General features: G+C 37.7%; 1 protein-coding gene across 5 annotated transcripts in view; it reads right to left on the bottom strand.

Annotated features, from left to right (window-relative positions):
- LOC139127176 (myosin-3-like) overlaps positions 1-21,279 on the bottom strand; it is a 182,777-nt gene that overhangs the window by 144,822 nt on the left and 16,676 nt on the right. For all 5 annotated transcript variants that reach the window (XM_070693096.1, XM_070693097.1, XM_070693092.1 and 2 more), the window contains exons 10-12: positions 10,185-10,499; positions 9,292-9,518; positions 8,493-8,598 (exon numbers count right to left, since the gene is read on the bottom strand). In XM_070693096.1, coding sequence (XP_070549197.1) covers positions 8,493-8,598; positions 9,292-9,518; positions 10,185-10,499 — 648 coding nt within the window. The remainder of the gene's footprint in view (positions 1-8,492; positions 8,599-9,291; positions 9,519-10,184; positions 10,500-21,279) is intronic.

Below are 21,279 nucleotides of genomic sequence, written 5' to 3'. Positions count from 1 at the left end.
CTGCACAAGCCAAGAATTTGTTACTTTTTGCAAAGTAAAAGAAGTTTTCGTTGATGATTCCGCGTTTAAACTTTTGAACTACTTTTAGGAAAAATATCAATACGCCATGGGTAACTTGTTAATCATTTTCTGTCGTCTGTCGCGTGAGCGAGGAAAACGGCGTTCACGTTCATGTATGGACAAATGCCAGAAGACCTCTCAGTCTACCCGTACCTTCTGCAGAGTTATACACGATTTCAAAGATAGCATAGGCCTAGAAATTTACCACAGACATAGATACGCTGTTTTTCAGGAACAAAAATCGACTGAACCTTGACGGCGCGAAACTGTGTAAGTAACATTGCGTCTGATGGAACCCATGGTAACGGGACCAGCTTCGAGTTCGTTATTTCCGCAAATAATCCACGTAATTCCTTAGGAATATCAGGCGGTACACTATATGTGTTTACATTGCTTGGATTATTATTGCTGTAGTCTAAGAAAATAATAATATTTATTTCTTATAGAGCGCATTACATTTTAAAAATCTCAATGCGCTTTACACAACACTAAAAAAAGAGGTAAATTATAAATAAAAATTACGAGAAAACACCAATAAAATGCAAAGAGGTAAAATTTTAAAAAGTGTCTAGGAATAAAATGATCTAAAAAGAACCGTCTATGAAAATATCAATTTCATTACATGACCTTTGAAGGCCTGGACACCGCACATGACCCTCTTGCTGCAGTGGAAGCCGTATGTCTACCGCATGAAAGCACACGTCGATACAAATATTACCCCAGTATTTGTGACAAAACTAAAATACAAGGACTCAAAATTTGCCTGTTGGATGTATTGTCAGACTCTAAAATCATGACTAATGTTTACAATATTTTCACATCAGACCCATTTTGATCGCAGGAGAAATACCAGCCGCCATGTTGTTTTACAATAACAAGCACACCGAAGATCAACGCAAAAACAAAGGTCTGACGCACCAAAATTGATACCATAGACATGGGTTTTCGTGAGGTAGAGAATAATCCCATATTTTTTGTTTGGAGACGACAAACTTGGCTTATGCATGTGATTATAGTGTTTGTCTTCAACACAGGGTCCAGCTTGGGAAGTGGCCGCCAGCGATTGAGTGTTCATATGCTTCAACACAAGGTCTATAACAGAGTAAATTGTAACAGTTTTTGTTTTGAAGTGTAACAGAACACATGATACAAATATGACAATTCCCACAGGTTCAACTCTGGACCTATCTCTATTAAATTCACAAATATCTTCAATTATTTCAGTTTTTAAATGGTGATAATTGCTCCAGAATTCATGTATTCCTCTTGTCCTGAAGATGTCCTGTGTTGTTTATAAATGAGCACATCAAAGTTGGTTCAAAACACGCGGACGCCCTTACCAACATTGAACCTTGCCGTAAAGAGCAAGAAGGTGGTTTTACATATCCTTGAAGCTGTCCATAGTCACAATTTAGGTCTCCTATTGATTTGATCAGGGATTTCCGTCATCGAAAAAATGAAAAAAAAGTCAAAAGATACAAATAATGTCCCTTTAAATGTCTTCAACACAGGGTCCAACTTGGGAAGTGGGCCAGCGATTGAGTGTTCATATGATTCAACACAAGGTCTATAACAGAGTAAATTGCAGCAGTTTGTGTTTGAAGTGTAACAGAACACATGATACAAATATGACAATTCCCTCAGATTCAACTCTGGACCTATCTTTTCCTATTTTTCACAGATATTATCAATACACAATCATCAATTTTTACTTGTCTCGTGTCTATATACAGACAGAGAAGGTATTAGTGTTGAAAACCAGTATGCTGCTGTCAAGACTTCCGTCTGTCAAGACTTCCGTCTGTCAAGATCCGTTGACGTCATGCCATTGTGATGGGTCATATCATAAACTGGTGGGGGTGTTCATGGCTCAGGTTAAAGTGTGGGAGAACGATTTTGAGCTATGACAAAAATCAAAAGGGACTTAGTGGCATAGCCACACTGTTAAGCCTTTCTCCAAGGTTTCTTAGTTGACTACAATCTATTACAGACTACTGAGCTGACGTTAGGGGTACTCACTTTGTGTTTGCTCACTCTGTGAGCGCTAGTGTTTGGTACTGAGTTGCGTGGATATCCCCTCATGGCCTCACGTGATCTGGGCCTGTTGCATAATCTGCAGAGATGATCATATGCCTCCAAGTCTGAAAACTGTCATTGTGTAAGCCTGTCGGCATTTTCCTTGCATTTTTTCTCATTTAATTTTGCAAAATATCGGCGAGTACCTCAATATTTCAAGATAACCCTTTCTTCCAAATCGTTTCCTGGAGTTTCAGAGTCATATGAACTTAAATGAGTGAAAGTTTTAGACAGGAAAAATCGGACGTCGGCCATGTTCAATGTTTACAGTACAATCAGAAGTTTATGTGGAGGAACTAACTAACAAACACTGTTCATGATGCCCGCCCTTTAGAGGCAGACCCTCCAATATGAAGTACCACATTTGATGCTTGTGGAAAGCTTGACCACAATGGAGCATTTAAACTTTTAGAAAATGACAAACTGAATAAGAAGGTATTCTGAAAATGTCAAATGCTGAGGAAAAATGCGCAAATATTCAAAATAAACAGGTTAACTGACTGGTCAGCTATAAAAAACAATGAAAATGTTTATGATCAAAAGTTTTTGAGATGCGCACATTTTAACAAATACAGAAATTATTAACATTATAAATATAAGACCAAACTATTTTTTCAGGGATGGGACAGGTTGGAAATGAGGGTGAGAGACAAAGGCACTCCTATTGCTGCATCTGGATGCAGCCACACCATTTCATTTACAGCATACTTATTCACTGTGTTGTGTTCAAGTTCCATATTGTACTGACTGTCACACAAGGATATAAGCAAATCAAATCAAATTAGAAAAGGATCAATGCTGTTGTGTGGATTTTGCTGAACATGGCTGATTTTAATATTTCGCCCTATATATTTGGTATCCAGCAAAGGCATATTTTGATGTAAAGTCAAAATTAACACTACATTGCTGACAATATATTTTACCGTTTCTGCATGAACTTTTCTTTTTTAAATTATAGTATATTAGTACTTCAAACAGATTAACAGTTATCGTGATGTCAACCCATAATTTTACATCACAAAGACTGTAATTCTGCCAATTTTTTTTGTTTTTCAGTCATTTTATAAATTTTGCACTGCACAAGATGATTGAACAAATTGCAATGTTTGAATTTGTAAACTCAAAGAATAAAAATCCTTTGGTCACAGATTAAATTATTTTTTGAAAAGAAATTTACTCTTAAACACTTTTAGCATATATTCTTTACACGGTCATGTATTTCAAGGAAAATATGCCTATTACAAACAGTAATTTCTTCACTCTCAATTTTTTTTCAATACTATGACAATTATCAGCAATGAGGTTATACAAACACAAGACCAGATAAGCGTTTTTCATCATTTCCACAGGACTCTTTGGAAAATCCATTAAAAACAGTTAAAAGTGACTTGAAATGATCACTTGGTATACATTTAAGGGGTAGACCCACCTTCCTTGAGTGATTTTGGTCATTTTTTGTTTTATGGTAAATTTTGAATCTGTCTAATATGGCCTTTGAGTGGACGATAAGTTTGAAACCATAACATACTCGGAAATGAGTTAGATTTTAACAAAAATGAACCTTGTAGGCCAGTTCGCGTGCCGTGTTTTTCTTGTGTCTTAACGGTTTCCAGATTAGTCAAGGCTATCTCAAGAGCGTAAGTAGATTACGTTAATTCCGTCCGGAGGAGTGCGCATGCGTCAGTCTTCTTCCCAGCTGCCGGCAGGAAGTATGTCGTGGCTACTGAACATGCTGAAGGTAGCCGTCGATTGCAAAAGCAGCCGTCGATTGCAAAAGCATGGTCCACAAAAGCGGAATATCAAGCATATGGCCGGGAATGAGAGAACAGTTACAATTGTCAGAGTTACAGTCAGGCTTAAAACTCCAGTTTCCGACGCGTTGAAAAGGTGTAAACTGGAAATGGTCGCAAGCGAGGAATGTAACGCAGAACGCTTACTCATTCAACACTAAACTGAGCTTCGATCAAAAACTGGTGATACATCTTGCGCACAACAGAGAGGCTGCTCATTGTAGTTTACGTCATTTTTACCTCGTTTTCCTATAACACGTATTTAGTAAAACTGTTCCCGTACAAAACAAATAACGGCCGAAAATCCAAATGGTAGGTCTCTGTCTTTACATATTTGCTAAATAAAGTCCAGCATTCAAAATTAATCCCCGCCGAAAACCAAAACGTACATTTGTGTCCGCTAACAAATGACGTGGACTAAATGAAAAGTATAGTCGGACATTCAAAACTGACCCCGCCCCAATCAAACTAGACTACTCCGAAAATCCAAAAATTACGTCTTTTTCTGATAAAAGTTTACATGTTTGTCTGCACTTTATGAAGGCCGACATTCAAAATTAATCCCGCTCCGAACTAATTGCGACTGATGATAAAAATGTCAGATGATGTCAGTGAAGTCCGGCAACCAAAATTGTTACCGCTACGTTACGGTTTACACGTAAAGCATGCAATGAAGATTACGTTCCTGTACGTCACCACAAGTTTTCTATCTTTTTTGTGAAAATGGTTGCGACGTCTTTTTGTTTCGACAGTTGGGCGAGCAACATTCCTCTCAGTAGAAATTAGAAATATGCCAATAGTTCGAAATTTTATAACGAGAAAATCGCGCCGGTGGCTGCTCTGCCCGGTTTGGAAACGTGAGCTGTTTTGTAAATTCTATGCGGACACAGAGGGAACGTGATGCGGGTAATGCACGTACAGTTTAGAATGATGCCGTGATTTACAATGTAAACACAATGTTGGCCCAGCATTTGTTTTTCAATCTGTACCGGAACTAATCATAGAGCATATATAATTTGTCTCGATCAACTGAACTTTTATTGGCGGACTGCTCATGAAGTGAGTCGAAGTCCAGGGTCGAAATCAATCTCGATTGAAAAGTATGCGATATTTCACAGCACAAATTCATGTCGGTATAGCTTTAAAATCATTGCGATTGAATTGTTATTAGGTAATTATAAACTTATGCAATAAATTTAAAGAAGCCAAAATTGAAAATGAGAGAATAATTTCCACGAACTTGAAAAAAATTAAACAACCATGAACGTGCTTTTTTCGAATCAGCAACTGCTTTTTTCTGTGGATAAACTCAATCAGCCTGAAAAACAGCGTGCTCCTGGCCTGTCTATCGTCGCTATTACAGTCAACGGACAGTCGCCACCGGAGAACGACGAATGCTCGTTTCCAAACATCAGCCAACACGATATTCAACTGTTTGATTGAAGTTCACGCATTTCACTACTTGTACAAAATTTGACCGTCGCGGTTTTAGAATGAAGCATTCACTTTAATATCAGCGTAGTCACAGATTCACATCTGTTTTAGGTACTCGCCTCCATGGCACTCGCGAAGCCAAAACAAGTCGCTTTTAGAATTGGTCAAGTTTCGTGTCAGAATCGATTTATTTCAGTTTTTCGCCAACTTTTTATCTTTCTATTAGGAAATCGTTTTAGATACCAGATATTGTCAGGTGTTATATTTAGTTTAGCCTAACGATGGGTTCTAACATGGCACAACACAAAGTTAGCCCGGCACTGGTGCTTCTTAGGTCGGAAACCGCGTTCATGTAGCTGTCCGTTTTTAGCTCCATGCCATGTTCAAGGCGGACTGTTATCGTACTTCAATATGCAGTACGGAACGTAAAAGCTAACGTACGCAACACGGCGTCTGAATGAATTCGTCTTTGTCGGTATGTACCACATTGTAAATTCATTGTCACGTGTCTCTCTCCGGGCAGGAAGCTGAAAACGCGGTGACGATTGCGCAACCAAAAGAGAGGAAAACACAATGTCATCGGACTTGGCATGCAAACTCACACAATTTTACGAAGTATATATGCAGCCAGCCATTTCTTCGCTTGATAATCAAATTTTAACTGGTACACTACAGTGCACAGTTAATACGCTAGTTTGTATTTAGCAAGAAGATTATCCCCAGATTTAGCTCGGAATGACAGTTGTGTAAATAAAGCCTAACGCTTACGCCGCGAACTGGCCGTTTCAGTGTTCATTTTCTTCCAATTTTCACGTCATGTATAATTTCATTCATACCACAAATTCAGACAATTGTGTAAAAAGTCCTGTACTTCATTATGGGCTGGGAATTTCCACCAAAAATGTGAGCGAACCGGAATTTTAGCTGACTTTGTGCGACTCCAAGGGTCGCATACACATTTCTGCGATTTACTCCGTTCCGTTTTTGGCAATTTATCGCAACTTCTGGAGAGTGTAACTTGGCGCCGCGTTGACGGATTAGCCTTATCTTTGCACAGGTTGTAGTTAGTGACTGTTTCTACAAAACCGTGTCTCAGAATTCCGATAATGTTCCGAAAACAAAAGATATCGTGACAAACGTGGACAAAAGCCGTTAATTTATTCAGAATCCACCACTTCTCACTTTCAAGGCTAATTGTGCAAAAACAAAGCGGAGTATCAAAAATCCAAGACACGGTTTTTACACACCTTACCCTGCTATCGATTGCAGTAAACGGCTTACCAATGGCCATCACCCTCTCGTACTTACACTTTTTAAGTGAAAAAACTCAAAAACAGACATTTTTGAGCAAAACAAACACACGCAAACAGGTTTTGAAATATTCTCATAATTTTTATAATCTTCAACTGTCGACCTACCCAAACATATACTACATGTTGGGTTAAAGATTCATTTTAATGGTGAAAAATCAGGTTAAAGAAAAGTGTCTGCGAATGTGGGTCTCCCCCTTAATTACAGATGCCAGGTTGTGTATTTCACATGCACTCAGGTCAGTAAGGAAGTGCGTCATTACTATTTGGACTGTGAATTCTTATTTCTGAATTATTTAACTTTTTTCCACATTGAACTATCTTTAGGCAGTTTATACTGTAGCTTAGAATTTTTTTGATTGATGTATTTAATCATCTTTTGGGTTCTTTGGGTCCATATCCCACCTCATGCCCCTACATCATCAACTATTTACCAACAACTCCATGCCAACAACCAATTACCTGACCTGGCCACACATTAGAGAAGGTACAGTGTCATTGACGGTATTTTTAAATAGTTATAACTGCTCCAGAATTCACAAAATCGTCTTGTCCTGAAGATGTCCTGTGTTGTTCATAGACTAAGCACATCAAAGCTGCTTTCTTCATAAGTTACTATTCCTAGCATGAATGCAGGCATGGCATTACATCAGTGACCTTAATGTGAACTGTATGGTCAACAATCTGATGCAAACTTCATGTCAATACCTACTTGATGTTCTTGCCTTTCTTTGTAGGACAAGGGAGGATAAGCCTAATTCAAGCTTCATGCCACAATTCACGTGCCATGATTTACGATGTTTTGCAGTTTGAGTTAGAAACAGATGCATTTTCACTCAGATTTACTAAATGGATTCATGTACACTGATAAATCAGCATAGGAGTTCATGGTGCCAGGCATGAAATGGTGGCCTGTGATACATTGTGTGTAAAATATTGACCCTTCAAGAGTGTTTTAAAATGATCCTCACCAATTTTAATGCCCAACTGAAACTGGTTACTGATAATAGGCCCAGTAGTAAAATCGAGGTCAAAGGTCACTCTGGTCACTTTTGTCAAAATACTTTTCTTTAATACTTAAATACTTTTCCCTGTCCACCAAAATCAGACTTCTAAGCTCTATTAGCTAACCTAGAATTAGATGTGCATAATTAATGAGGTACAGGATGATGTGAGGGTCAAACAAACATCAGGGACAACCCAAAAATTTGGGTTGTGCAATAAGGTTCTATACCGGTCATTCTTCAATAGATAAAAGCCCCCTTGTACTTTTTTATAGGATAGGAAATTAGCTCAGCTGCAGAGGTAAAGGGCATGTCAAAGGTCTTAAATTCTGAAACAAAATACTATAAAAATCTTCTCCTCTAAATTGACCAAGCATGTGACCTTGAAACTTGGGACATAGGAGCCTGGCTCTATGGTGTACAAAGAATTTGTAAAGAAATTTGATTGACCAAATTAACTGTCAGAACAGAGCAAGCATAAGTGAGCAAAATTCAGACAATTTGGTCTTTAACTCCCATTCAAGGCCCCGCTGTGCTTCACCTGACATAAAACTCAGCAATCAAAAATTGTCAAATAAGTTGGAAGAAAGTTGAAATTTGTTTTTTAATGTTGTTGATTAGTCAGTGCCTTAATTACAAGGCGTCTACGTTTTGCGTAGAGTGATTTTGACGTCATCACTTTGTGTCTATACCACTTCTACATCCTTGCCGATTAATTTTAAATGAAAGAGTTGACAGACGCCGGACATCACCACACATCTACCGTACCTATCAGATAAGCTCGGTGTCGCTGACAGATGAGCTAAAAATTTACGTACCAGAGAGTTGAGTGGCTGAGGTCTCGATTTCTTGAGGGATAGGGTTTTTCCCTTGATGATGAGGTGATGTCAAATGTCCTTGTGGGGATGATCTGTACTTTTTGGGCTGCAGATAAAATGCAAAGACAACAAACAAATAAACAAAGAGAGCAGATAAAAAGACATCGTTTAAGAACAATAAATACAAAATAAATGAAAAATGACAGCTCCAGAGACTGCAAAAGTGTCTGCTGGTGATAGGGTGTTGACACTGATTTTTTTCTTGTTTTTCAAATAGAGTGTTCTGTCATGACTAGACATTGAATACTGAATAAAACGCCATTAAAAATATCTTAAACTTAGATTATTTTTATCAAAATAAAACACAGAAACACAGAGGTGCACTGGAAGTTGGTTGCTCATAATGAGAACATTGAAGGAAGTGGTAAGTATCTGAATATCTTTGCAGCCAATCAAAGGGCATCAATATCAAATTTCCTGTAAAGGAACAATATCGCAATTCTTTTGTTGTCCTAACTCAATATTTTCATAATGTGAGTGCTGTTATCAGTGCAGCAACATGTGGCCAAATATGTGTGCTACAAATAATTCAATAGCCAGGGGCAGAGTGCTGTACTTTTACACTTAGCAAGATGTTGACTCTCTGCTCATAGAATAGCTTTCATAAAGGGACACTAATTTCGATTTGTAATAGTAGTGTAGATATTCCTATTGATTAGTGCAGACATTTACATATATGGAGGATGCCCTGTAAATGTGATTGTGGAAAGTTCCATCCAACACAACAACTGCTACAAACCTTTTGTGAAGACTGTATGTTGGACCGATTCTGTACTTTCTGAGGTATCATCTGACTCGTTATGGTCCCCTGGGCATGTGGCTGAGCAGTTGGGTATGGCATCTGCTGAGCCTGGGAGTACACAACAGGTGAAGTTGGTGGACCTGTAGCTGCAGACGCTTGCATCATGTGACCAGTAGACATCTCGTCTTGATGTTGTGAAGGTCGCTGAGGCCTTAAAGTTGGAGCTGCAAGAACCAAGGTAATGAGTTTTTGTAATTCATACAGAATGATTCCCAACTACAAACAAGCGACCAAGCGGCAGATACAGCTCCGCTGTGTTATGTAGAGAATAACTATTTGTGAGACATGTGTTGATGAGGAAGGTGGAAATCTTTGATAGTTCAGTTCAGGATGGCCTGACCAACAACGGCAAAAAATAGCTGCAAAAATAAAGAATTGTAGATTTCATCATAATTTCAATATATCATATTTAGATAACCCTGGGAGCCTGACAGATATTTTTAAGAAACAAAATTTTTGAATTAAAGTTGCAAAAAGTGCCCTAAAATTCATTGTTTTAGTATGGATAACTTCTAGGCAACTGTGTACAAAATATCAAAGCTATTGGATAAATAGTTTTGGAGAAACAAATTTGTTGACTGAAAATAGCTATATATCACATTCTGATCATCCTTTTAACCTGTGTATTTGTTCATTTTTGTTAGCAATAACTTCATTTGAACAAAATTCCGTCTGATGTCTAGCATGCAACAATAATGTGCAAGTTTGGATTTTAAAAGTCTCTTGTTTGCTCATTGTACTGTAAAATGAAAAAAAAATAATAATTTGAAACTTAAAGTAATTTGTTCCAACAATGATGGGTTTGTAATTCACAGTCTAAGACACTGTACCTTTCTCTGCTTGTTTTTTCTGAGAAGAATGTTCCAAATTATGTTTGAATTCTTCTACTGTATTATCAAGTTTCTTAGTCAGCTTCTCCTTCTCTTCAAGTTCAGACTGTAATTTCTCTCTCTCCGCACTCTTCCCAATACGTTGACTGAACAATGCAATACGTTGACTGACCAATGACTGCTCAGTTCTCTCTAACTTCTGTGTCAGTTCCTTACGTCTTTCTTCCAAAGTAGCCTTCTCTTTCTTTGTCTCCTTCAGTTGAGATTCTAGAGTTGCCCTTTCCATCTCTGGTGTAGATTGGATGTCTTCAAGGGCTGACAGATTCAAAAATGTGCAGATTTATACCAATCATAAATGTTACATTTTTCATGGAATCAAAATTTATTTTGAATGTATGGAAATCAGTGACCAATATTTACCATGTCAATGTTTTAATGTCATTGGATGCATTCATTGCTATCCAAAAACAGTGACTGTGGATGTCCAGGTTGAGTGGTAGTGTGGCATAATATCACAATGGCATTGTGGGATATCTAAGGATTCATACATCATCAGCAATGCACTCCTAAGTAGACAATTATTAATACTAATCAGAATGTAAACTTTTTTGTAAATTTACATTTGAATATCAGGTGTTCTCTGTGAGAAATACCGGTACACAAACCTAAATGTAAGTTAGACAGATCTGTGGTATGTCCATCATATAACACCGTTGGCACACAATTATTTTCGCGAGCTCTGGCAAGAGCAAATATCATTTTTTTATGTTCAGGCCAGAATTTCAATACTGTTATGATACAACTGTTGCTATAAATCACACCCAGTGATGGTATACCATGAGATTTTGATCAGTTCACAACATACATGCAAGGACAATAGCGAGTATATATATGTCTTGGTCAAATCTATACCATCACTGGGTGTGATTTATTACATGCCTCGTATATCGAATGTCACGCGCTCCATAGGATTCAATGGTAACTCGCCGATGACGTAGCAGGCCGCATAGTCATCACTGGACTGAAAGTGAACCGGAACTATTTTCAACTTGAAAACTTTTGGAATTAAAAGTCTTGAAATTTCATGTTTTGCACAGAAAATCCGGTTTTTGGAAAATTTCGCATAAAAAATATTGATAAACCGCATAACAGTAGTTTAAATATATCAATGCGCCATTCGATGATGAAAATCGTTCTATTTTTAACCGTTTTTCGTCTAAAATGAAAATAAAGCATTTGACTATAATTTGCCAATAAACATAAATATTTTTGGTGCAAACTGAGAAAGAGAGGCATGTAATAAAAACATTATAGCCCAAACAAGGGACTATGTACCCTCGGGGCAGGAGACCATTTGCCCTCCTTACGTCGGGCAAATGGTCACCTACCCTCCGGCACATAGTCCCTTGTTTGGGCTATAATATATATTATTGCTTAAATAACAAAGTTTATACTTTATGATGAAATCTAGTGTATATAAGAACATTTGTTCACTGAAAATACATTGTACATTTCAGACTGACAGTTCATAAGTCCACAAGAACAAAGTCCGAGGGGACTTGTGGCGTTGGTCATGTCTGTGCATCTGTGTGGCCATCATCAAGCATTTCTCAGACATGCATGTAAACCGATTTCTTTAAAATTTGGTACAGGAACATTGACCTATGTCAATACCAGTACATATGCCTGTCGATTTGTTTCATGATCCAATATGGCTGCAAGGCAGCCATTTTGTTAAATTTTTCACGTCTGGAACCATAACTTACAGATGTCTTTACCAATTACTTTTTTCAAATTTGGTAGGGAAAGACACTAGCTTTTCATACACATGCATTAGATTTGTGATGTAATATGGCTGCAAGGCACCATTTTGTTACAATTTTTCATGTCTGGAGCTGTAACTCAAAACATTTTTCAACCAATGTTATTTTAAGTTGGTACAAGCACATATGCATACCAATTTATCCCACAAAACAATCCAATATGGCTGCAAGGCAGCCATTTTGTTACGATTTTTTTCACGTCTGGAGTTGTAACTCAAACATATTTTAACCAATATTATTCAAGGTCGGTACAAGGATATTGACCTATGTCATACATAGGCATATCAATTTGTTTCACAAAATAATCCAATATCATAGCTGCCTGGCAGCCATTTTGTTACAATTTTACCCACTAATGGCCATCAAAGCGGCACATCTTTTTCACACAGAGTATTTCCAGATATCCATGCTGCTTGTGGGATGAGATTTCAACAATATTCTGCTATATAACGAGCGGTATCTGCTAAAGTGCGGGCTGCCGGTTGCGGGTTGCGGGCTGCGGGTTGCGGGCTGCGGGTTTTTAGAATTATGGCTAGATTTCTAATATATGTAATATGGCATTAGTATATAAGAAATAAAACCTTTAGAAGGTGTCTATTATCAATAATCATGATCAGGTCTATCGTACAGTATCCCTTTTCTGCCAAGTCCATATTTTCAACATCAGGTCAAGATGGTTAAAATTAATAAAACACAACATATTCCATATTGTGTATTTTAACATAATACTGTACATTTGAAGGCTGTTGAAAACATATATGCTGTAAAATTGATTTTTTGGACTAAAGATGCTATAACAGACCAAATCAAGTGGGTGAAAATACGTCATGTTTCTGAACAAATCTATTCTGCTAAACTAAAAGCGGCGATTCAAAGGACCAATTTATTTATTCCGAGCTGCCTGGCCATTACAAATGATTCGGGATCTGAAATCACTTTTCTTTCTTGACATGGATGTGAGCCCGGATGTGACTGAGAAATAATACCAGACTGACAAAAAAAATTCGCGCCTCAGAAATGTCGCCATTTATCGCGGAATGAAAATTGTTACATTTCTAGTATCAGGCCATAGGAAGTAAATTCTTTGTAATGCATTCATTCACAATTCAGTTCCAGGGCAACACACACAGAAAATTAAACAATGCCTACTTAAATGCAATGTCTAAGGAAAGATTTGACTTCAAAAAGCGTAGAAGTGTTGTGTATTTAATGCCGTGTATTTTTCATGAAATCTTTAAAAAGAAAAAGACGTACGACAATGGACTTAGCTTACTTTGCCGTTTCGGTTCAACCGAGGTCACGACCACAGAGAACGACATTCCGCTAACATTTTACGCGAGAATTTCAGCGGGAAAAACACGTCGGTGCGTTGACTTATTTTCAGGAATCGATCTAATAGGAATATTTTTGGATGAGTTTGTGTTCTGCAGCTCTCAATAATTGTGTATCTCCTAATATCATGAACATATTCTATGACTTGCACCTGCAGCATGATAGTCGCTCCATATGCATTTGATCCAGCATGACTATGAAAAGTTTCCTAGGACTATTATCGTGTTCACCACAATAAAATATTTTAAACGGCATTGAAAACGATTCTGAAAATTGTGCTTTTATTGGCGGTTGAACTAATCTGAAGTGTGAGAAGGGCATGGCATTCTATGAAAAAGTAACAAATTATTAGGCGTGTCGAGTTTCAACGAACCGAAGTTCATCTCCCAGTTCATCTGTGCTGTCAACGATCCGAAACTTACTTTTAAACTATCCGTCCTAATCATTACATAAAAAGTTAATGTAGCGAGTTGTTGTGAAATCTGTCTTGTGTTCATATTATTACTCATCCGTGTTGAGTCATATCATTTCGAAAACTTCGATCGGCAGTGCGCTGTGCAACAGCGAATGTTGGATGGGAAATGGACTATTCTGACGTTGGTGGTGCTTTACCAGATGTAAGCTAAAATAACGGCATTATTCAAGAAGTTCACGGCTTTTATCCATAAACAAATACATATAGATACTATTTTAGCATTTATTCTATCTACTAGCGAAAATGATACAAAAAATCACACATTTTTCATGCCCGCAACCCGCACCCGCAACCCGCAGCCCGCAACCGCAAAATAGCGCATCCGATAACGAGTCCCATGGGAGAGTTTGAGTATCTGTGCACATACTATCATGGCTACTCTATGTGTATCATGTGTTTAGAATTAAACATATAAACTGAAACCAAAAAACATAAGGCCAAAGTCCCTGAAGCTACTACCCTTACCAAAAAGATAGCGCTATTTATAGTAGATATAGCGCTATTTTTGTAGGTTCTTAGGAGTTTTTGGTAGATCTCAAGAGGTGTTAAATAGGTGTCATTTTACTTGTAGGTCTTCAGGAATAAGTCTTGTTATGCATCTACTTAGTACCTAATAACACCTATCTTACACCTACTTCTGTATTAGATCAACTGTAGGTGACAAATAGATTTGTGTAGGTAAAGCACACCTACATAGAACTATCATGACCTATCATACAACTAAAGGAAAATTGAGGCGCCCTCACAGGAGAACAAACGTAAAAGCCGCAGTTGAACTTTAAACCCTATTTGAATAAAGAATTCTGCCTATAGGGGTACACCCAATTGATCATTGTCTAGGGGATTTCCGAGCCTAAAAGTTTGTCGGCTGCAGGCTGGTGAATATTTATGTGACCTTTGCGCTTGTTTTGGTTCCGTATTGCACTGAGTTTTCAACCAAAATCTTAAAATTAGCCGATCTGAGCGATAGCACGGAGGTTGGACATCGCATTGCTGACATTTTTTGTGGTAGTAGCAGTGACTCATTTTATGGTTTTACCAAGTCAAACATCGAGGATGACATGTACTCTCAGTCCTCTGGTTCGACTATGTGATTGCCATGAATCGTCTGACAATAAAGTTGACAAAGACGGTGCAGCAATGATCAACCCGGAAATAACGCTGATATCGATTCAAGACCAACATCGTATGCTTCAACAACTTCAAGTTGCAGTAATTCTGACGACGATTCGGGTGAGTGGAGTCATGAATTTGAAACGAGAGATGGTTTGACGACAAGAACATTGATGTTTGGTCGTGGCGGGAAGTTCGTAATCGGAGAATGATGGTACCTGTTGTAATATTGAACAACATTGTTACCCGAAGCCATGGAGGTACAACGAGTTGGATGTGGGAATAGAACGATACGCGAACTAACTGAACAGCATGGAGGCAAAGCAAAATGATTCTAAGTCAAAATGGCCTGAGAACATCTTGAGAACCCGTAACATTTTTATTGAACATTTTCAAGTTTGTTTCGGACTAACACCACGATGGGTCTGGTTGATATGTATGTATGTTTTTTCAAATATTTTTGCTTGAATTTCTGGCCAACTTGATCCAGTGCTTGCCTTCAGTGCTACTATGCCGAGAGACATGTTCACTTTGTTGACAGTGACAGAGTAATACATAAAAGAGGTGATCCTGCATTTGACAAGCTTTGGAAAATTCGTCGAATTTGTGGAACATGATCACCGGTATAATCTTAGAAAATGTGTAAATCTGAGCGATGTGCGATGTAATTTGTCTGTGGATGATACCATGGTCAAGGTCAAGTGACGTATATTATTCCACAGAAACAAGCCAAGCATTTAAGTTAACTGGAGTCTAAGCACAATCACATATATAGCCTAAAAAAATAAATTTCTCGTGAAATTTTCGAACGAAAGATTGCTAAAATTCATTATTCATATATTGTAATATGTTACTTGATAAAATGTGCATTTCCGTGCTTTTTAGAATGTAGTTACTGTAGTCACATACATAGGTCTATTATAGGTCACTTATAGGTGCTAGTTGTATCTTAGTAGGTGTGTTGCAGATTTATGTAGGCATGTCAGTAGATCTGTCGTAGGTCTGTACTAGGTACAAGGTAGGTGTCACAGTAGGTGACTAGTAGATTTCTGTAGGTATCATGTAGGTTGAAATCCTTTTTTTCCAGGTGAGGCAAGTAGTAGGTGTGCAGTAGATTTTCATAGATATTTAAATGACTTAATTTGCATCTCATAAATATTTCGTTGAAATTACTACTTTAACGCCTATGATAGACCTACTTGTTAGCTTGTAGTTTTGTAATAGGTGTAGGTAGATTTCAAGTAGATATCCATTGTTTCAGCTGGAAATAAAGCTTTGTACACAAAACTTTCACCTCTCTGTCACCTATTTGTCACCTCTGTAAAATAGCGCTATCACCTACTAAAAATAGCGCTATGTTTTTGGTAAGGGTATAGACATGGATAAAAAAAGGTATTGTCATCAAGACACACTATATTTAAGCAATAAAGCACACCCAGCGATGGTATATACCATCAGATTTTGACCAGTTCACAACGTATGCACAAGTGATAGTGCGTGCATGAAGTAGACTGGTCAGAGCCGAGTGTTATACCTGGGTATGAGTTATTGCTACCATATCATTTTTGCTCTAGCTGAGAGCTCGCGTGTGTGCAAATCGTGGTATATCGGCAATATACCAATTTGAAGTTCTTTTCACGTCTCGACCATTTGCATCATCAATGTATTGGTATGATATAATAGTGGATAACATTTTGTAGTCAAAGTAGTGAAATTAAAATTCAAATGAATTATTATTGCTTTCACAGGTCAATTTTTAGTGTTACCAGCAAAAGACATATCAAGTACTGGTATAGACAATTTTAAATTATGAAAGATTAAAATGATATTCAACAATACTTGCACATTCAGATTTTCAAAATTATTTAGAATGTTGTTCGAATACTTGATGCAAAATGAGAGTAAAATTATTGGAAACTTCATTTATGTATTCCAACAATAATGATAGGTGCTGTTCGTCGTTTCTGAATGTTTTGCCATGCAAAATTTCAACAAATGTTGACCAATACTGACCAATCACAAGACACACATTGACTCACATTGACACAACCTGTTACTTCAGCAGCGATGCATTCAAAGACATTTTAATCTATTACATGCAGCCAAATACACTGTACCTTTTTCTCCTGCTCTAAGAGATGGCTAGTGTCTATATACACACTGAGATGTAACACTTCACTGTATGCTCTAAGAGATGGCTAGTGTCTATATACACACTGAGATGTAACACGTCACTGTATGCCCTAATATATGGCTAGTGTCTATATACACACTGAGATGTAACACTTCACTGTATGCCCTAAGTGATGGCTAAGTGTCTATGTATATACACACTGAGAAGTAACACTTCACTGTATGCTCTAAGAGATGGCTAGTGTCTACATGTATATACACACTGACATGTAGCACTTCACTGTATGCTCTAAGAGATAGCTAGTGTCTATATACCATTACACACTGAGATGTAACACTTCACCCTATGCTCTAAGAGATGGCTAGTGTCTACCGGTATATACACACTGAGATGTAACACTTCACTGTATGCTCTAAGAGATGGCTAGTGTCTATATACTCACTGAGATGTAATACTTCACTATATGCTCTAAGAGATGGCTAGTGTCTATATACACACTGAGATGTAACACTACATTGTATGCCCTAATATATAGCTAGTGTCTATATACACACTGAGATGTAACACTTCACTGTATGCCCTAATACATGTATAGCTAGTATAGCTAGTGTCTATATACACACTGAGATGTAACACTTCACTGTATGCTCTAAGAGATGGCTAGTGTCTATATACACACTGAGATGTAACACTTCACTGTATGCTCTAAGAGATGGCTAGTGTCTATATACACACTGAGATGTAACACTTCACTGTATGCTCTAAGAGATGGCTAGTGTCTATATACACACTGAGATGTAACACTTCACTGTATGCTCTAAGATATGGCTAGTGTCTATATACACACTGAGATGTAACACTTCACTATATGCTCTAAGAGATGGCTAGTGTCTATATTACACTGAGATGTAACACTTCACTGTATGCTCTAAGAGATAGCTAGTGTCTATATACCGGTACACACTGAGATGTAACACTTCACTGTATGCTCTAAGAGATGGCTAGTGTCTACGGTATATACACACTGAGATGTAACACTTCACCCTATGCTCTAAGAGATGGCTAGTGTCTATATACACACTGAGATGTAACACTTCACTGAATGTTCTAAGAGATGGCTAGTGTCTATATACACACTGAGATGTAACACTTCACTATATGCTCTAAGAGATGGCTAGTGTCTATATACACACTGAGATGTAACACTCACTGTATGCTCTAAGAGATGGCTAGTGTCTATATACACACTGAGATGTAACACTTCACTGTATGCTCTAAGAGATGGCTAGTGTCTATATACACACTGAGATGTAACACTTCACTGTATGCTCTAAGAGATGGCTAGTGTCTATATACACACTGAGATGTAACACTTCACTGTATGCTCTAAGAGATGGCTAGTATCTATATACACACTGAGATGTGATACTTCACTGTATGCCCTAAGATATGGCTAGTGTCCATATACACACACAGATGTAACACTTCACTGTATGCCCTAAGAGATGGCTAGTGTCTATACACTGAGATGTAACACTTCACTGTATGCCCTTATATATAGCTAGTGTCTATATACACACTGATATGTAACACTTCACTGTATGCCCTATGTGATTGCTAAGTGTCTATGTATATACACACTGAGATGTAACACTTCACTGTATGCTCTAAGAGATGGCTAGTGTCTACATGTATATACACACTGAGATGTAACACTTCACTGTATGCCCTAAGATATGGCTAGTGTCTATATACACACTGAGATGTAACACTTCACTGTATGCTCTAAGAGATGGCTAGTGTTTATATACACACTGAGATGTAACACTTCACTGTATGCTCTAAGAGATGGCTAGTGTCTATATACACACTGAGATGTAACACTTCATTGTATGCCCTAATATATAGCTAGTGTCTATATACACACTGAGTTGTAACACTTCACTGTATGCCCTAATATAGAGCTAGTGTCTATATACACACTGAGATGTAACACTTCACTGTATGCCCTAGGTGATGGCAAAGTGTCTATGTATATACACACTGAGATGTAACACTTCACTGTATGCTCTAAGAGATGGCTAGTGTCTACATGTATATACACACTGACATGTAACACTTCACTGTATGCTCTAAGAGTTGGCTCATACACACTGAGATGTAACACTTCACTGTATGCTCTAAGAGATGGCTAGTGTCTATATACACACTGAGATGTAACACTTCACTGTATGCTCTAAGAGATGGCTAGTGTTTATATACACACTGAGATGTATCACTTCACTGTATGCTCTAAGAGATGGCTAGTATCATATACACTGAGATGTAACACTTCACTCTATGCTCTAAGAGATGGCTAGTATCTATATACTCACTGATATGTAACACTTCACTCTATGCTCTAAGAGATGGCTAGTGTCTATATACAGGCGCCTCGTGCACTGTTACCTTCTGTTGATTATTTAGACTTAGAAGATGACCGTGTCATTGGTCTGCGAATTAACTGTAGTAACTGTGAACGTCTGAAAAAATGTATTTTTATCTTTGCTGTGTATCTACCGCCTGTTAATTACACGGTAGACTCTTATGTCGACTATGTTCACTTTTTGGAAGATATTTACTCTACATACTCACCTGTTGGTGACGTCATGTTCCTTGGTGATTTCAATGCTAATTTGTTTGGGCCTCGTATGCAAGGTTTCCCAACCTCAACAGTGAAAAGACGCTTAGTCAATTTATAGACTCATGTGATCTGCAACCAGCAAATCTCTTGAACTTATGCACTGGTCCATTCGAAACATTTTGCTCTTTTAGTGGACGGAGCAAGTCGACCATTGACTTTGTCCTCTTTCCACTTCACCTTATCGATTTATTGACAATGTGTAAAGTACTTGATGACGACACTTTAAATCTTTCGGATCATTACCCAATTCTCTGTTCTCTTAGCTTATTCATTAAGAAAAAAAATCGGAATTTTGCTCCTTCCAAAAAACACTTAGTTTGGTCAAAACTAGACCGCATCACAATCACAGAATCATACACTAATTCACTATGTGAAAAATTAGACACTTCTGACTTCACTGAATAAATACTGTCTTGTCCAGTTGATTTTGATCGCTTCTCATCAAAATTAATTAATGTTCTACGTGAAACTGCCGACAACAATATTCCCTCCACTCGTTTCAAACCATACTTAAAGCCTTACTGGAAAGATGTGCAACCCTTTCACAAAAAGCGTGGGAGTTGCGTAATAAATGGATTCAAGCTAGAAGACCGAGAGGTCTGCAACATGCTACTTTCCGCAATTATAAAGAATCAAAACGAGAGTTCAGGCGTGAATTGAGACGTCTACAGCGAAACGACAAACGTGAAAAGTACGAATTTATTGAAAATTCTATCGAGCTCGATCAAGCACTCTTCTGGCGCAATGTCAATTTATGTAGGAAAAACAACTGCGATAGTTTTACTATCTTGAAAGTGAACGATACTACAATTTCCGAGCCTGTTTCTGTTGTTAATGCTTTTGCGGAACACTTTAAAAAGTTGTACGAGCCAACAGAAGATGACAATTTTTCAAATGATTTTGAAGCTCACATTGATGACGTACTTGACAACCTTGTAGAAGAAAGCCATAACAATACCGAGATTATACTTTCAACACCTTTCTTAGTTGAAGAAATCTTATGTGCAATAAGAAAGCTCAAACTTGGGAAAGCTGGAGGACCGGACTCCCTAACATATGAGCACATAATTTTTGGGGGACCATCTCTAGTTAACTGCTTGATGCGCCTATTCAATGCAATGGTTACTGTCGAATATATTCCCTCCTCTTTTAAGTCTGCATATTTGGTACCCATTTTTAAAGGTGGTAACAAAAACCGTTTTGACATCTCCAATTATAGGGGAATCTCATCACTCCCATCGTTGCACAAATTATTTGAATTATGTATTTCTCAACGCTTACAGCCTTGGCTAATTGAAAATAAAATACCGCACTCCCTACAAGCTGGTTATCAATCCGGCCAAAGCAACATTACTGCAGCTTTTTGTATTCTTGAGACAATTTATCACCATATTGAAAGACGCAGTAAAACATTCATGTGTAGCCTAGATTTTCATAAAGCTTTTGATTCTATATGGTGGAATGGTTTATTTTACAAGCTATACACCATGAACCTCAATGCAAAACTTTGGCGAATTCTGCGTACCATGTTTCAT

Source organism: Ptychodera flava, unplaced genomic scaffold (assembly GCF_041260155.1).
Source record: "Ptychodera flava strain L36383 unplaced genomic scaffold, AS_Pfla_20210202 Scaffold_29__1_contigs__length_4469600_pilon, whole genome shotgun sequence".
In the NCBI taxonomy this organism is placed as follows: Eukaryota; Metazoa; Hemichordata; class Enteropneusta; family Ptychoderidae; genus Ptychodera; species Ptychodera flava.
Note: the sequence above shows the minus strand (reverse complement) of the source record. Positions and strands in the feature narration are given on the sequence as shown.